Here is an 18,798-nt window from a genome sequence, read left to right as displayed (position 1 = left end):
TGTGTCTTAATTACAATATTAATGATAGCCTATTAAAATGTGAATGTAAAATGTGAATATAATATATATATATATATATATATATATATATATAATATAAAAACTGAATGGAGTTCAACCATCCGATCATCACAGGGGCACGGCATGCAGACATGCGCAGTAGCGAGAGCGTCCATCCAGCCGATTTGAACAACTTCCTGGTCCGGGAAAATCTGACATTATCGCGATAGACAGCCTGTTCGTATGCAATTCAGCGGCAGGGGCCTGACGCTGGAATGCGAAACTACAAGTTATTTTGTCAAAACAAGACATTGACAAACCTCAGCGTACCATTTTGGAAATATCACAACTCCCCCCGGGACTCAGCCATGGTCCGAGGCACGAGGGAGACTCGTAACACACGGTAAGTTTTATGAAACCGCCAGTGGCTAACGCTCGCTGACTTTAGCATGGTTAGCTAGCTAATCCATCAACACCCAGGCTTGTGACAGCTGACCAGCCAGCAGGACCAGGCTCAGGTTAGCATTAGCACAGTTAGCTGGCAGGCAGTTGACGAATGGAGTTAATCTTGTTTAAACGGGTGACTTGTATAAGGGATTGTGTTGCTGATTTAGTAACGGGTGACATCGGACAATCTACCTGCTGTGGTAATGTTGCTTCCTGTGGTAGCCTCACGGCACACCGGTGTGCTTGTTTGTTTGAGTGATGTACGGAGGCTAACAGATGCTGATAACTAGCCTGCTAGCTAGCAATGGTATGTCGTCGTTGCTTGGTGCAACAGTATGGCTAAACAAACAACAACAGACTGACAGGCACCTTGCTAGCACTCGTGTGCTAATGTGAATGAATACCAGTAACGCTGGGGTGTTTTCACCCTGTCATTGTGTTATAACCCGTCTGTTTCACCTCTCTTGGTGGATAAATTAAGCTCTCTTCGAAAACTCAGGTTGACACACCTCTCAGATATTGTTTTATTCATGTGTTCGTTGTAATTATTGCTGACACATTGGGTGTGTGGCAGAGATCTGGCAGGCCAGCAGCGCTAATAGGGATTATTGCGAGCACTCCCATGACATTCAAGTTTTGCTTCAGTTCTGCCTGTCATGTCTGCATCTTCAGGGGATGAGACGAGACCGGTTTTTTCAGCATTTGCAGCTTTGGGCTCGTTGACTCTCTGTGTCGGCTCAGGATGGCGCAGGGAGGCTCTCAGCTTGACTACCACATCCTGCAGGACCTCAAGCAGCGTTTCCCAGAGATCCCAGAGGGGGTAGTGTCACAGTGCCTTCTGCAGGTACTCACACACACACACACACACTCTCATTCCTGCATATGCTCAGAAGAGCTGTTTAGAGAATGTTGGAAATTTGTGGCATTCACTTGGGTAGCAGGGTGATTTGTTTCAGGATAATTTGCTATATTCACACTACTCAATATATTGTAATATCCCCCAAGATGTATCCGTATGACTGACCCACTGTGCATGACTGACACTGCTCTCTGTTGCTGTCCCAGAACAACAATAACCTGGATCTTTGCTGCCGCCTGCTGGCTCAGGAGAGTAACAGATACCTGTATGGCGAGTTCCATCACAGTCCAGAGGAGGGGCGGCTGAGTCGAAACCACATGCTGCACATTAGCCTGGGATACCCAGGCTCAGAGGCAAGCAAGGCAAATGGAGGAGCAGCAGGAGTAGGGCGCTCCCTTGTGCACAGCACCAGTGACAGTCACATCGAACCTCAGCGGCCCAGCTACCCTGAGCCACTGTCAGCCCCCGCCACCATGGCCCCCTCCCCGGGTTATAACCCTTTCTTCATGAACGATCAGAGCCGCTCGGCTAGCACTCCCACTCCTCCACCCACAATGCAGGGCATGTCTCCCACATACTCCCCAGTCCCACGTTACACTATGAACCCTATAACAGTCACGCTTTCGCAAAGTATACCCAGTGTCCCACAGGCTCTGCAGATTCCCCCTGGCCACTATCCTAACAGCTCCAATACCACCCTGTATATACGACCCTCACCCTCCCAGAGCCCTCAGCCAGCACCCTGGTCCTCCTCAGGGGCACCTGTATATCAGCATCAGCAGTCTCCCTACAGCACCCCCACGTACGGCTCGCCTTACAGCTCCCCGCAGCATCAGGTCCAGCCCCAACCACAACCCCAGCCGCAGCCCCAGCACCAGCAATATGTCTTCCTCCCTATTAGCTCGCCAACCCTTCCCAGCATGCCCTACCATCACCAGCAACAACCCCAGCAACAGCCACCTGTTTACAGGCCCTACCACACAAAAAGCTCCCTCAAGAACCAGATAGAGATTACCCTGGAGGGTCCACGACCTCGCAGCAACTCACCTGTGCACAGCCCACACCCCCAGGGATCGCTTTACATGGCCACCAGCCCCTCGCCCAGCTCCCCTTCGAGGGGTATCACCATGAGTGGACCTCAAGGCCCGGCATCCTTCCACCCTGGGATGTACCTGCAGCATCAGGGTCCTGCAAGGCCTCGGCCTGCCTCCTCTCCTCAGCCAGGCCAGTCAGCCTACACCTTCAAAATCAAAGTGTCCCCAGGAGGCCAGGCCCAGAGGCCACTCAGCTCACCTCCTGTGGCTGAAGCAGAGTCTCTTCTCAACATAGTAGATCAAGCGGAGCACAACACTGCACCTGCACCCATCCTGCCCATCTCCGCTCTGCCAGGGAATATTGTCAGTCAGTTTCAACATATGCCCCGACGTTCAAGCTCAGGCTCTGATGACTATGCCTACACACAAGGTAGGGGATTCTTATTTTTTAATCCTTTTCTCCATCTATTGCTCTGTGTGTGTGTGTGTGTGTGTGTGTGTGTGTGTGTGAGAGACTTTCTGTCGCTAGTGTTCTACAGTTGAAGTTGACATTGGATGTATGTTTCTAAAAGAGACTCAACTAGAGCATTTAGCCTGAAAATAGTTGTGTCAAAGCGTCATCTTAGAATATGTCTTCCTTGTGTTTACGACACCACTGTAGAGCAGAGTTTATAGCTGCATATCATCTTAGAATTTGATGACTGGGCTATGTTGTTTATTGGTGGTTAAGATGTGGACCATATAACTGCAATGTCCCTGGTTTGATTCCAGCTGGGTGTATTTGTAGTTTGTCATCTGTCTCTCTACATTTATCTATACAGTCACTAATAACATTCTAAAAGTCTATAAAAATTCATGTTCACCTCATTGATTTAAAGGTTCATTCTGTTTATATTGTATATATTCATACATATATGAGCAAATATTTAAGATCTCAACAGCTTTCCAGAATTTGATAAGAACCAATTTGTTTATATGCTGCATGTTTGTGTGCTTTCCATCAAGAATGGGCCGAAACCTTCTGTCACATGTAATCACATGTAACATCTTGGCAACGGTATACATCACAATACAGTAATTATTTTGAAAATTCAATCATGGGTTAACTAACCATATTGTACTTCATCATATTTATTTTCTTCTTTTCTTTGGAACTTACATTTAAACAAAAAAGCAGCTGTCTCACATGAGACAACACTTCATTTAAAAATAAAAGAATTAAAACAGTAAAACTAAAAATCTCTCAAATTTGAAGCTTTCAGGTTCCAGAGAACAATAATTTCAAGTGTTACAGGTTTCTGTATTTACAGCTTCGTTCCCCTCCTCCATGTCCGCCCAAATCACGTTACCTTGCCAGGCAGCTGGATATGCAAGATCACGCAAGAATCTTGAGTTATAATGAGAATCAAGTAGTGATTTGCTACATAACCTGCCCTGAATAGCTCCTGCTGTAGAAACGGTCTTGACAAATCTCTACTGGTGGAAACATACCTATTGTCGTATGGTATCTACCGTCATATCTCCCAACACTACTTTCTATGGCTATAAGGTGTTCCTACAGTAATATGCAGCAATCCTTACACGCCAACTTTATGTCTAAAACTGACAGTCTTAAAATTTACCACTTCACCAACACGAAGATGTGTTGGTGAAGTGGTAAATGACCATCATTTAGTTGCGATCTTGTTTGCATAGTTTGCTGTCATATTCGACGCTGTCTCCAGAGTGGGGTTGCAGCAATAGACAGGTTTCAAGGAATACCATGATGTAAAAGTTGATGGTACTCACACCATGTGAATTTGCCTTAGAAGAGCAACTGGACGTTGAATCTCCTGTTAATTTTAGTTATTTTCTAAGGGGAGACTTAGAAACTTAACAAAATAGATTCAGGTTTCGATTATGTTATAAAACATTTGTTCAACCAAAAATAACCTTCCATTTTTATTCCTTTAAGGATCATTCTCACTGATGATAATAATAATTCTGTAATACTGTGATGCCGTGAAGCTGCAGTATTTTCTGAGACAGTTACTGTACCGTGGAAATCTCATAGCATTGCAACCCTACTCCCAAGCATGGAAATCATGTCATTTTTGTGACTGCTTTGTGTCTGTTTGCCCTCTTTAACTTTGTTTGTCGTCTTGTGCTACATACTGTTAAACTGCTGATGGTCCGACTTCTTAGAAAGCAAACATCCTGCTTGTTGGCCTATATTTTAGTTGTCTGTGTTGCTACCTTTCCAGTTTGTTTTTTTTCCACACATGAATTAGTTAGTTTGTTCAACCCCTGTTCCTTTATGCAGTGTTGGACTCTATTATTTGTACAGAGCACTAAAGTGAGAAAAGGGTTTATATAAAATTGTATTTTTTTATTTTATGAAATAAAAGCATTTTGTGTTTGGTGTGTATTCCTGCAGCTCTCCTGCTCCACCAGCGGGCCAGGATGGAGCGTCTAATGAAGGAGCTTCTTATGGAGAAGCAGAAACTAGAGCACCTGAAGTCCGATGTCAATAGCATGGAGTATGACGCTCTTCAAAGACGCTTTCGACGAGTCAACTCCACCAGTCTAATACCCAGAGTAAGGACCAAACAAACGTTTTCTCCTCTTTACAATTTTGTGTCACTACTAATCTTCTAAAACTTTTCACAGGCTTACAAGAGGTGACGTACAACAATAGGCTTATCCACAAGTTTAACACTCAAAATATTTTAGACTCTGTCTTTATCCCATGGCTGTGGAGGCTCAGTATGCTACGGCAGCTACATTGCTACTGACTGACTCTGGGTTTGAGCCAGGCTTTGAACTTAATCATGTGTTGTCATATCAAACTTAACTTAACCTAGTATTCTAGGCACACCCAGATTGTAGCAACAGTAAGACAATTTGCTATGCTGTGTCATGGAAAGTGACGTTTAAACAGTTTTTTATTAGTAAGAAGAAGTTTGGAAGGAGTGCTGGGGAATACTTGGGTGTTTATTTTGGTCTAATCTAACTGGGTTGTGTGTTTCGCCGGCTGCAGCCTGAAGAGATGACCCGATTGCGGAGTCTGAACAGACAGCTTCAGATTGATATCGACTGTACCCTGAAGGAGACGGATCTACTGCAGTCTAGAGGTATACACACACACACACACACACACACACACACACACATAAATGCACATTCCTACACATAAACCTTTGAAGTGTGTCTCTGATTTATTTGAAAGCATTGATCTTGAAAGAGCCAAGCCCAGAAGCAGACAGAGTTGGGTCCAAAGTGATGGATGAGGCTCCATCACACTGCATACAGATGCAGCGTTCTAAAAATGACCGGCTGGTCTGTGACAGGACCCGGGCCAATTCAGTGTTGACACTCACTGGGCCCATGTGCAGTGTTTGACTGGTGCGTGATCTTTGCTGATAACGTAATTGATATCAGGCCCTAATCTCCGAGTGTGAAAGAGTTGCAGAGCTTAATATATGTACCAGGAGTGATGTTTTTGAAACAGTCCAATTGGCAGCAGACTCAAGAATGTAACTAGTTTGCTTGCAGTTGGCCCCGTGCCACTGAACATTTGGATCGTGGTCGTCCTGGGAAATTTGCAAACCTTTCTTCCACTTTGTTTCAATCTTGGCAAACACTGGCTGACATGTCATGTATGCAAGTTGTTTTCAACCCTTTCTCTTTGCCGCTCTTCCATAAAGCTGCAAATGGTGAGGCACCCGGGCAGCAGTTGTTATATATACAATGTCTCTCTTCTGAACCTCTGAACGCTGACTTCCCTCATCAGTGCCCCTCTCACACTTGTTGTTTTTGTGGATGGCCTGCTCAGTCAATGAAGAAATCTAAACAGCTGCTGCAGAATAATTGGATTTTCTGGTCAGCCCCTGAATTTAAACGTATACTTCTTGGGTGCATCATGTTAGTTTGAATGCTAAAATGTAAACCAAGGCATGTTGTCTTTGCTTGCAGACAAAAGACATGTTGGAAATCAGGGTATCATATTGTTACATACAATTACATACATTGTTCCTGTTATTTAGATTTTTTTAACCTTTGTCTTGGTGCAAAGTATTTGATATTTCGGGCTCTGTCCAGTTATTTAACGGTCAGTTGTTGCGAGTTGTTGTAAAAAATAGTTGAATGGATGTTATAGGCCTCTTAAAAATGGTGTTAACTGATGCCTCTTTTGTAACAAACAGCCAAATGTGAAGTCATAATACGTGTGAGTGGTCTGTGTACTTCTCAGGGCCAAGCTTTCATACACTCACAGAGCAGCTTATTTAGTTAGAGAACTTTGCTTGCAGAAAATTCCACCCAGTTGCAAAAATAAAACAGAAAATCAGGTTAACATCTGACTGCAAGCCTGTGGCTGTACGGCCTGTATTTCTTTTTAGGCTGATGAAACTGCATCTAAGCAGACAATGAAATCCCATGTTGATTAATGTGTCATAAATCTGATTTGAAGAAAGATAGCAGGCTTCCTTATTTAATGTTGCAGTTAATTTAAAAAATGTGTTTTGTATAACCAAGTGAAGACTTGCCAAAAAGATCAAGGTTTCATCTCCTGGCAAAATCCTGTGACTGTGAAGAGTGCTTGAATTGGCTCCTGTGTTGTAGCATCAGTGATTACCCTAGCGGCCATTAAGACCAAGTCAAGCACTACATTAACAAAACACAAGGGGCTGCGTTGGTCGGGGCTTGTTGCTACGGGTGCCAGTGAGATGATTAAATACATTCCAGGACGGTCAGTTTGAGTAATGGATCCATGAATTTCAAGGCTTTTTGGATGCTAAAACACTGCACAGTGGTTTGTAGTACTATGAGACAGGATTGTACGACTCTGGAAAGTTATTACAGAAACAGTTATTTGACCAAACTCTGTCGTAGAGACCTGGTGGTAACTAGTAGGATTACGCTGTTCATGTTACAAATTAGCCTAACAGGAATATGCCTGCATTTGATTGGACATCCTGGTGTGTAACCAGGTGATGTTTCATTACGTTGCTGCAAAATAGAGCCAGATTCAACTTCTTCACCTGTTGATCCTGCAGTCAACTCTGCATTGCAATGACTGAGGAGGCTGGTATCGTCAGTCTGAACATAGCAGTCAGTCAGGAGGTTCAAGGAGAAAAGCTGGAAACTGTCTGGGCCTTTGGTTGGGATAGACACATCTGAACAAACTCATGTATCTGATTTCTGCTTTCTCCCTCAGGGAAGTTTGATCCAAAAGCAATGAACAACTTCTATGACAACATTCAGCCTGGTCCCGTTGTGCCGCCCAAACCTGGGAAGAAAGGTGAGACTTTTTTTCAACACAGTTTTCAGAATTTAAAAATGAGTCATGAGACATTTTCATCAAGAGAGAAGAAAAACAGATGTCTCACGAATTAATCCTGTTGCTAAGATACAGGTTTGAGTTTCATTGCAGGATCATTCAGGTCATTGATCACATACAGTATTTCTCTTATGCCTACCATACTCAAGAGGACTTTGAAAAGACTTTTTAAGGACTAAAGTCTCACTCCCTTTTACACACCCCTTTTACAGAGACTGGGGGTCTGGCAGGGTCACTATTTGCTAGACTACAATTGGATATCTTTTGAGATTATTTCCCATCCTGCTCCCAGTGGAGAATATTACGCCAAACTCCCTGAAAGAAATATGACTTGACAGTTCCCCATGTGTCAGCATAAAACCCCACATAATTCTAGGGGAAAAAAAGTAAAAGGTGTCATACATTCTCGTCATTTTGGCGTCAATATATTCTACAAAAAATAAACTGTAAGTTTGTACATTTTGAATTTTGAATTTTGACCTCAAGTTGCGATCAGCCTCAGTTGATTAGCTGCATTATTTTAGTGGGAGGAGACCGGGGGAATTGATGCTCATATGCCTCCCCTGAGTCTCCTCCATGTTTACCGCCTACCCAGTTTGCTGCTTCTTGTTTGGTGCTGGAGAGAGCGCAACTATTGGTTGTTAATGTTCGCGACATTGAACTTTACAATTTGTACCAAATACTTATGGTAATATTAAACATACGATTTTGTTGGAACGTCATGAAGTGAAAAAGATCGACTCAAGACAGCTCAGACTGAGTGTAATGACCATCTTACGCCAAACGATCAAGATCACTGGAGATTTGGAGATTTGTCCGCGAAAGTGAAATTGCTTGAAAATTCGTCTGGTATAAGCCCGAGATTTGTTCTGCAGATTTGGGACATTTTTATTTTCAAACCAAAACTAAAAGCTTAATTTCGACTGGGAATGTAGGCTGAACATTTGTATCGGCCGATATTCACCTTGTTGACTGCCATCAGCTTATCTGCAAATAAGATGACATTCATTGATGCCAGTGGCAGATGTTTTCTGTTGTGTCAGATCAATTTTGCACAGGCTGAAGACTAACAGGCACAGACTTAGAATAATGAGCAGATACAAGAAGAATACAATGACTGTTTGGCAGATGGGCTCAGTGATCTTGCTGTTCTACTATGAGATGGCTCAAATGAGTATCTGGCAAAAGTAAATCATAGCACTCTCGTGATGTGTTCAATGTAATCTTGTAAAATGTAGTTTATGGCGAGATGGTGAAATATGTTGTTTTCACAGCAAGATAAAAAATATATTAGAATGGGGATTATGATATACAATATATAATAAAAAGAGGTTTTTTTAAAGGGTGTATAAAGGTTTCATAAATTTGAATTTGCTCTCATGCAAAGGTCGTGTAATAAGGCCGTAATTACTTACAAACAGTTTATGTGTTCTTTTCATGGTATAGATTTCTTCAACATAAAAACATTAGTAGTGGCTATCCACCAAATTGTTATTTTAAACATCAGCCCAGAATTTCAAAATCAATGCATCCCTAGCGTCCACAAATTTGTTACTGTGGAAACTATATGAGAAACCTTACTATGTAGCAGATCCCCATGTCTATCAACATTAAAACTGAATGGTTGCTGCTTGAACGCCTCACACGTGTTGAGTGACGGCCATGGTTAATTTAAGCCCGGCGCTGATGACACTTAAATTGTTGTGTCATGCACTTTATCACATGAATGAACAGCCTTCGTCATGCACTGCCTCTCTCTGTTTCTCTTAGAAGCGGAGCAGGGCCCAAAGCCAGTGCCGGGGCCCCAGAGGGACGAGGACTTCGAAGGCGCCCAGTGGAACTGTGAAAGCTGCACCTTCCTCAATCACCCTGCACTCAACCGCTGTGAACAGTGCGAGATGCCGCGCTACACCTGAGCTTAGCGCTGCGCTGTAATGCCCCACCCCTGCCCCATCCCCTGCCAATCCTTGGATAGTATAAGCCCCACCCCTCCAAAGTCTGCAGAATCTGTGTAGAGGTCTTCCCCCTGTCAATCAGTATATAAGCCCCTCTTACCTGCTGAGGAAGAGCCACTACCCCTCTCTGCCCACTTGTCCTTCTCCCATCTACTACTCCTGTGCACTTTGACCCTGTTTATTTTCCGTTGGAGGATGATGATGAAGATTCTTATTCAGGACAGTCGGAGACTCTTATCATGGCAAATGTATAAAAGAGGGAGTGGCGCTGCGACTCTGGCAGTGGGTGGGTCGGGGCTTCGGAAAGGTCAAAGCAATCGAAGATTGAGGAGGAGGAGCTACAGTTTACCTAGAGAACATTCCACGCAGAAAGAGAGACTGCCCTGTTTACAAGACTGCGCCCATTCCTGAACTGACAATGGAGGCACTTCCACTTTAATCTAGGACCTGTAACTCCCTCTCTGACAGTGGAACAATGAAAGCAATGGTATATACATTCTGACTAATGCGAAATGTAGACTGTACACTGTATCTGGCTCTGTATTAGAGCTCACTTCACTGAAAGAAGAACACTAAAAGACATTTGCATATGAGTATATTCCTGGTACTTTTATGCATATTATGCCACCCTGTATTATGTGTTCGGAAGATGTTGATTTCCTGTGCAAATGCCTCAACTTGCTGTACTTAATAAAGGAGCTGATTCTATGTGACTTGACCACGCACAGCTGGCATGTCTGCATAGTTCTTTATGTCGGTTTATGACGGTGGCAGGGAACGCAATATCTCAAGAAGGCCTTAAGGGAAGTCCTTCAAAATTGGCGCAAACATCCACCTAGACTCTAAGATGAGTATATTAGATTGTGGTGGTCAGAGGTCAGGGTCACTGTGACCTTGTGTACATCTCATTCTCATGAGCGCGATATTTTAATAAGGTCTTGAGTAGGGATGGGAATCACCAGAGGGTCCATGAAACGATATCATCACAATACTTAAGTCCCGATACAATATTATTGCGATTTTAATGTGTTGCAATATTCCGAGTATTGCGATAAAATATACTGCGATATATTACCTTTTTCCAACTGTAAATTTATGTCGCCCAAAGGAAAACTTTGTCAACATTTGTATATCATCTCGCTTCAATAATTTTATTTGCAACAAAAATGTATGTCGTGGACTGAATTATTATTCAAGTAAAATACCTAAAGTTTAATTTGTATTTGTAAAATTAATAATTTATATAATAAAAAAGCGATACTTGACACTGTGTGACGATACGATATTGCCGCACAGAAATATAGCAATACTATTAATTTATTCATTAAAAAAATTGTAATTTCTTTAAATTTGGCACAAACATCCACTTCAAATCAAGACTGAACTAATAAAAATAACTCAAGAATTCACAGGCTAATTATGACAAAATTTCACACAACTGTCTAATAGGATGAAATTATGACGTGATGGCAGTTTATACTCATAAGGTCAAAGGTCAACTTCACTCTGACATCATACAACATTTGGTCAGATACTGAATTGGTGACACTTATCTTGGGTGTCCAACCTTGAAATTCTACTGATTGTATAGATCGTCCGTACTGCCAGGTTGAAGATGTGTGTGAAGCATTAACGTTTCTTGCAGCAGCATCCATTATTTGAAGCATCGTCAGCCGTCACAGCTACACGAGTCCGGGCAGACATGGATGTTAACTGCGACTTCACTGGTTTGCAGAGGCAGTAATTCTAGTTAATAGCTCTGCTTTCTCCCCACATCATCCAAACACACCTTGTTTTTCTCCAGTACATGTTTATTGTGTAAGTAATCAAACCCGTGGGAATCAAACACAGCAGCAAATGGTAGTGGCATGCACACACTCTCACTTTCACTAATGTTGCCAGAGGAAGTTGGAGAAGTTTCTGACCGTGTCGAACGAAGTTTGAGAAGACAGATATTACCACCGCAGGTCCTCCGCCACCACAGGTCTCACCTCTCGCTCAGGTATGAAACTTCCCATTTTCTACTTGATTCTCACAGTCCTCGTAACACTACTCATGCACGGCACATAGCACTCTGGCATCTCCTAAAGTACTTTATCACGGACCTTTAATTTAGATGCAAAAACTACATATACTGACTTTTTCCGATAACTACAATAATTTTCTGCTACAGCCTCTCCCTATCTGAAATTTGTTGTCTTCTTACTGGTGTTTACTCTACCAAGCATTCCCATTTCCTACAGGGTGAGAAGATAAGGAGGCATCACATGGGGAGCTGTGTGAGCACATGCTGGGTGGTATGATCATGCAGACGTGCGTGCACACTCGGCAGACATGGTCATTTGCCATCTTCCTTCCCACTGGTCTTCCTGTTGTGAATATTACTTTAATATGCTTAATGTGCATACTTACATATAATACAACCATTTTTAAAAAAGAAGGTATAACTTGGGTTATGCTGCAGGTTTACATGTGATAGACTGCTGTTTATTAACCTCTCACCAGTATGCTATCATTTGGAAGGGGGCTGTGGAATGTGTTCAGTGTCTTAGGTAGCTTCTTTTATTATCAGTATCTCTGATGCTTTAAATAGGACAAAAGGAAATACAGCCACTCTTTCGGAGCGTCATGACACCCTTTAACCCAATCTATTACACTCTGCCGGAGGAAGAAGGCTTTGCCAAATTCCAGTTTCTAGTGTAACTCTGGGGAAATGTAGCATTTCCTTAGGTGTGCCCTGTCTTCCTCACTTTGTCATGCTATATCTTCAATAGGACATTTCTCTCCCTGGATGTGTGACTTCCCTTATTGGCTTGAGTTTACATCATTCTTTGCTCTGATTGGTTAATTAGTCCATCGATTTGTCCCAGTATGGGGTCAGCGAATCCATCTGTTCCCTCCAGATTTTCTGCCCAAATTTAAAGACCTACTGGAGTTCCACTTAAAGGGGACGCGGTGTTATCTGAGCGCTGACATTCTCTCCCAAATTAAACTGGCTGGGTTGGATTTCTTTTTCACAGCCGTGTCTGCTGCCAAACCTTCTGAGAGAGACAGCACGGGGCTTCGGTCCAATGAGTGAGGATAGTCTCTGAGACAACAACAAGTTCACAGTATCAAATGGAGGAGCTCGTTTCCAGTCTTGAAACTAACAATAAGCATTTGTATTTCCTGTTTTTTTTTTAAGTCTGTAGTTGTACACTGTGTAACAGACAGAAAGTTCCTATTTCTGAGAGGAAAGTGGATGAAACAGAGAGTCTCAATTCCTCCTCTTGTCTCACACGTTTTAGTAGTAGTCTTCATAGTTCTTGGGGTTGAGGCAATAGAGGATGGCTCCTCCAAAAGAGAAGATGGTCGACCCCCAGGCCAGGCCGTAGCCCCAGTTAAACTCGTGGTACACCCTCAGACTGACTGTCTCTATGAACTTGATGGGGAACAGGATCAAGCTGCACACCTGGAGCACCACTGCAGAGGGAAACAGGAAAGAGAGACAGTACCAATGTCAAAACAAGTATGGTAAATACACACAAAGTGGAAGAAGACACTCTGATAGCTACCAAAATCCTACATTCAACCTTTTTGTTTTGCCTCCCTTTCATCTTTCCCCTGACAGCTATCATGGATGTAGATTGCTGTGGAAGCTGGACAGTCATTGTGTTGTATTTTTGGACTGTCCTTGAGCTCCTCCTTCTTGTTTGTTTGCGACAGACTCTCTCCACGTACCTGCAGAGAACAGCATGACAGCCACAGGCTTGTAGCAGCGACTCCTGGAGCCCGAGCACAGGGAGATCAGCGCTACGAGGAAGGAGAGCAGGGTGAGGGCCGCCCCCCCCAACAGCAAGGCCAGTGTGGCAATCTGCCAGTCTGAGACACACACACACACACGCACACACATGGGGACAGAGAGGAGGGAGGAGAGGCATGAAATCACACTGAGATAGAGAGTGACATAGGTAGCTAAAACGAGGTTACTCTGGAGAGCCGTGTCTGCGCTGTTGACAGCAGAGGGAAAGTGTTTAGATAGATGAGGAGGGACAAAGGACAAAATAGGTCCCAGGCTGTTTTGGTGAGCCGCAGCAACACTGCCACGGTCAATCTTTCACAAGAGAAAAAAATGATTCCACCCACTAACGTTTGTGGTGAATTACCACAGTGTAAACACACAAACTATTTGTGGTTTGGAGGCTGAGACTAACTCGTTGTTCATATTCTGAGAAGCTGACGATGGCTCATCGTGTTTTGATGTGAGCCACTGGGGATCCAAGGCCAGTGGCGGAAGAAGAAGAAGAAGAAGAATGTGAACCATGCGGTGAATAACCGTCGAACCGAGCACAGCAATTTCTGGCTGACAAGAAACAAACAGACACACACACACACGCCTGGCTACGCTCGGATATCAGCGGGTTCAGTAATGGATCCCGATGCAGCAGAAAGCTTCTGTGAGAGGTGACTCAGATAATGAGTATCCCTCCCTCTTGGCTGATGCCAGCTCAGCAGCTTTCTCAGCATTTCATTCAGATTTACTCTAAAAACAGTCAACTGGAAATAACTGCCATCTCAATCTTGCTTTCCCATCCTTGTTGGAGTGCCGAAGTAGGTGCACAAAAAGGGAATAAAATGTGTTTGTCAAAAATAGAGTGAAAAAAGGAGCGATTTTTTTCTTTGCTTTGTGTAAATAAAAACAACCCACTTCATCAGAAGAGCGCGTTTGAGATTTAATTAGCCATGGGACCTTAACTGAGGATTGTTGAGAGACACACTTTGTGTTATTGTTCAGAGATTAAGGGTCTGCTCCTTAGTTTTTCTGTGTACTTGCGGAAACAGGAGGTCTGTATGTAAACAGGCGGAGGATATTATGATGAGGCATTTGACTACACAGGAGGAAATCATTTAAAGTGCAGTGGGTGGGGAAAAAATAACATCAAAGCACAAAGGAGATTGGCCTCTGCATAAGTCATTCACTATTACAGCGGGTGAAAAAAATCATACTGAAAGACTTAAATTTAGAGTGTGTCATTTTTTCGTAAGTATACATAATATTGTCTATTATGGGGCCCAGGAAGTAAAAAATGATGAAGCGTTGCCAAGAATATTTCCTCTCTATTGAGGCAGAAAATCATTAAAACATTCACCAGTGGAGAGAAAGTGACGGAACATAAGCGGCTTAAAATACAGTTCCCACTCTTGTTGGAGGGAAACTTTATTCCAGGGGCCAAGCAGCTCAAATATAAACAAACATCAACTACTTCTGACCAAATATGGTTCAGGATTTAGGGTTTAAAAATGGGCCCTGTCACCACAGGATGTTGGAATGAGCCCACAAAAAGCAGAGCACCCGCTCCCTCCTGACTCCGGCATGCACAACACGAGGCCCCCTTGAAGACTGACCCCGTCACATTCTCTGCCACTGGTTTCCTCCCAGAAAAAGAGCCGCAGTGACTTGACCTGTTGTTGTCAAAGCCTATCATTGGTGAGCTATCTTCTCTCGGTCAGTTTGGTGCCTTCAGCCCAGCCGGCCTGCAAAGCCTTATCAGCGCGCTTGCGAAAAACAGGAGGATACAGAAAGTCATTGCATCTCAGATTTGGAACAGACCCTGTTCGCTGTGCGAGAAACACAGCCAGAGTCGGAGTGCTTAAAGGCTGTGACGAGCAGGAAGCGCCAAACTATTAATCTGAGCCCCGCATGATGACAGATGGAAAAGGAGATACAGTACACAAGATCCAATCTGAGCATTAATTATGGTCCCATGTGTGCATGTCAGGCACTGCTCAAGTGTTAATCGAAAAACTCCCTCAGGGCCCCGATTCTGTTTCTTTGTCTGAGACAATGGTGGAAGATCTGTGTCACAGAAGAGCCTCCAGTGTCTCTCTTGCTGTCACACACACTCAGTCTCACTCTGTTGTGAGGCAGCAGGATGGAGAAGTTTAAGAAACATGAGGATGTTCAGCCAGATGTGCCTGGTTCAAGACCTGAGTGTCTTTGCTCAAGAACCTTTTTTGTGTCTTGTGACCTCCCTCAAAGAACAGAAAGTCACCCAAAAATGGGATCAATAACGTATTACATTATTAATATGCTTTGGCATCACTGCGTCTAACTGAGCTGGGCTCGCTCACACACTGGCTCCACATTCGTCCCCTCATCTCACACTGACCTGGTATCCACACACACTGCTCTTGCATGACCGTTCCACATTCCTACTCCTGTAAACTCTGTATCTTTTATACTTGACCTCTGACCCTCTGCCTAAGTGTGTGTGTGTGTGTGTGTGTGTGTGTGTGTGTGTGTGTGTGTGTGTCAGAGAGAAACTAACAGAGAGCAGGAGTTACTATTTGTGTCAATATATTTGAAACACTTCATGAGCATGTAACAAGGCCATATCTCATGTCTGCTCTCTAATTCACACTGCATATTATTTTCCCGGACACACACACATGCAGGCCTCGCAGAAAGAGCTCAAAACATCTGAGCGGCCAGCTGGTGTTTCAAAACTAACAGGATTTGTTTAATGCCCAGAGCATGACACTGAGGAAATATTGGGGGGCTGACGAAGGAGAGGAGGGTGAGGAGGGGTAGAAACTGATTACTGGGATTCGAATCAATAAGCCTAGCCAAGCACACGCTTGAGGAAATGGGCAGTTTGCTGTGTGCATTTACTGTGGTATGCTGCTGCTGCTGCTGAGAGCTGACAGGGAGACTGCATGTCTTTATATGGCACCAAAGTGCACTTTGTCTGCGCTGACAGAGGAGGATCGGGGCCAGCATGACCCACAGTTACTCATCTCTCAGACAGAAAGAAAACATTTTGTCAGACTAACAAAAACACAATTCACCACTCAGCACACAGGAGGAGGTCAGACGCAGCAAAAAAAATAAAATATATATAGGAGCACACTCACAGAGAATAAAACAAAGAGGCTGGTGTTGGAAACATAGTGTGATACAACCTTATTTCACATTTGCAGAAAAGCGTTTAGACAACTTTTATATGAAAAATAACTGACATATAACAAAATATTAAGTGGTAATCAGTACATTAAAGTGCAGACACAGGAGAACACCTGCAAAATACAATACAACCCCATTAAAAACAATGCAGTAAATACATTTTTGAGGCACAGGTTTAGATTTTGGAGGCGATACAGGGGTCACGTCGCCCTCAATATTCGGAATATGTGCATTTGTCACCCACAGAAAGCATAAAGGTAGGGGATGACTTTTATTGTGACAAAATTAATGACATGTAGCCAGTAAATTGGTGCAAAAAAAGGCACAAATTGGTGCAAAAAAAGTGTTTGATACTCAAATTTCTCTGGTAGAGGAACTTTCATATGTGCACCCCTCGTGCACGTATAGTTTGCGATGTTTGTACTAGAGTTTAATATACTGTAAGGTGTTCATATTATGTTGTCCACTTTATAATCCAGTGTAATCTATTACAGCAGTACCACAGACTGTGGCCCAAAGAAGTTGCCAGTTTTTAAACAGTTTAGAAAAATAACATTAAAAATTGCACATTGATGCTCAACATTTTCTGGCAGAGGACCCCCAAACACCACTTTCATATGTGCACCCCTCAATTTTTAAATGAAAGCGATGCCCTATAGTTTGTGGTGTTTGCCTTAGACTTGAATATACTATAAGGTGTTCATGTTATTTTGTCCAATTTATAATCTAATACAGCAATACCACAGACTGTGGCCCAAAGAAGTTGCCAGTTACAAACTGTAGGGCTGCTGTATTGGTATAAATTTGATTTTTTTCAACAAGGCAATTTTTTTTAAAAAATTAAATCATTTTAGATTTTTTTAATGATGTTCATGACCTCTCCGCAACCACCCTTCTGTCCCTGAATGTCCGGCTGTGATGGAAATATAAAATGCTTCCAGATGAGAAAAAACAAACTTCATGGGGACCTCATAAAGAAGTTTCCCTAAAAGAGGAAAATCAGCATTTCTGGAGTGCTTCACTTGTTTCCCTGGTTACTAATCTCCAGGCATCTGGATCTCTGGGGAGTTCTCTGCTCTGAGTTGCCCTCGCTCCTTGGCTGGTGGAGAAACCCACACAAAGGCTCATTTTGTGAGCAACAAAAGGCCAAATGAAACCCCAGCTGGACCGCTCCTGGCGAGGCGAAATTCCCACATCATTCAGTGGCGCACTGGGCAAATGTTTGAGAAGAAAAGTTAACTCGCCTAGATAGAAAAACCAAACACGTCTTAATTCATCAGACTTTGACACTCGGATAAACTTTTTCTTGCACTTTTTTCCTTTTAATTTCCCACGTGGAGAGCAGAAATGTGCAGCCCATTGTTCAATATCTTATTTCCTGTAGAAAAGTTGTGCAGTTTAAATTAAACAGGCGATAGCTAATTATAAAGTAATTAACATTTAGCACTCTCCTGGGTGGTGTTTTATAATTCTCACCCACAGAACAGATTGGTTGAGCAGTGCACTGTCTGCAGGGACCCTTTGTTATCCCCGTGCGCTCTGCATCTGACTTTCATTTGAATATCAATGTGGGTGTCTGTCTGCACCCCGAAACCTTCCATTTTAAGGGGGAACATCCCTAAAACTACACCAGCCCTCTGGTTTAAAACATCCCAAACAACATGGTGGCGCATCACCCCATCAGCCACAATAAGTCAGTGTGTGTGAGCGCATGAGCGTGCGTCTGTCTCACCGGTGGTCAGCGTGCTGTTGCAGGACCACTCCGCGGAGCTGACGGGCTTCCAGCAGGACACCCACATGGACAGGTAGTACTGATCATCCGCCGTGACCCACGCCGGGCTCAACACGGCCCCGACATCCAGGCACAGGGCGAGAAACACGCATACCAGTCCCACCAACTTCAGGGGCGTCAGCGCCGACACCCGGACCTCCTCTGTGCCGCTCACGGATGAAGCCATGTCTAAAGTATCTTACTCATTTAAAAAACAAGAAAAAGAAGAAGATCATGTGTTTTGGGGAGTTTGTGTTGCTCCTCAGATCCACAGAATGAGTCAGGTAAAGTTGTGCTTGTCCCCCCTGCCCGTGCCCGTGCTGTGGGAAGCAGGATGGGGAGCCGCCGCTCACTCCGCGTCCCGAGTCCAGAGGACGCTGCTGCCGCTGCTGTAGAGCCAGAGCTCTGCTGACGGGACCGAGCTGCAGCCCTCTGAAATAACACGGGGCTGCACCTGCTGGGTCCTAGT

At 43.7% G+C, this 18,798-nt stretch overlaps 2 protein-coding genes across 2 annotated transcripts; one reads left to right on the top strand and one right to left on the bottom strand.

Annotated features, from left to right (window-relative positions):
• Positions 1–198: 198 nt before the first annotated feature.
• On the top strand, positions 199–10,695 carry tab3 (TGF-beta activated kinase 1 (MAP3K7) binding protein 3). The gene is made up of 7 exons (XM_049587574.1): positions 199–403; positions 1,120–1,291; positions 1,513–2,770; positions 4,757–4,917; positions 5,360–5,453; positions 7,538–7,621; positions 9,431–10,695. Exons 2-7 carry the CDS (start codon positions 1,190–1,192, stop codon positions 9,574–9,576), a joined length of 1,845 nt encoding a protein of 614 aa, XP_049443531.1. The 5' UTR covers positions 199–403; positions 1,120–1,189; the 3' UTR covers positions 9,577–10,695.
• Positions 10,696–11,405: 710 nt separating this feature from the next.
• tmem47 (transmembrane protein 47) lies at positions 11,406–18,748 on the bottom strand. Its single transcript, XM_049587575.1, has 3 exons — positions 18,291–18,748; positions 13,336–13,476; positions 11,406–13,077 (listed from the first exon to the last, which is right to left on the bottom strand). Exons 1-3 carry the CDS (start codon positions 18,514–18,516, stop codon positions 12,899–12,901), a joined length of 546 nt encoding a protein of 181 aa, XP_049443532.1. The 5' UTR covers positions 18,517–18,748; the 3' UTR covers positions 11,406–12,898.
• Between the last annotated feature and the right edge of the window lie 50 nt (positions 18,749–18,798).

Source organism: Epinephelus fuscoguttatus, linkage group LG10 (genome assembly GCF_011397635.1).
Source record: "Epinephelus fuscoguttatus linkage group LG10, E.fuscoguttatus.final_Chr_v1".
Classification (NCBI taxonomy): domain Eukaryota; kingdom Metazoa; phylum Chordata; class Actinopteri; order Perciformes; family Serranidae; genus Epinephelus; species Epinephelus fuscoguttatus.
This window is presented reverse-complemented; position numbering and strand designations above follow the sequence as displayed.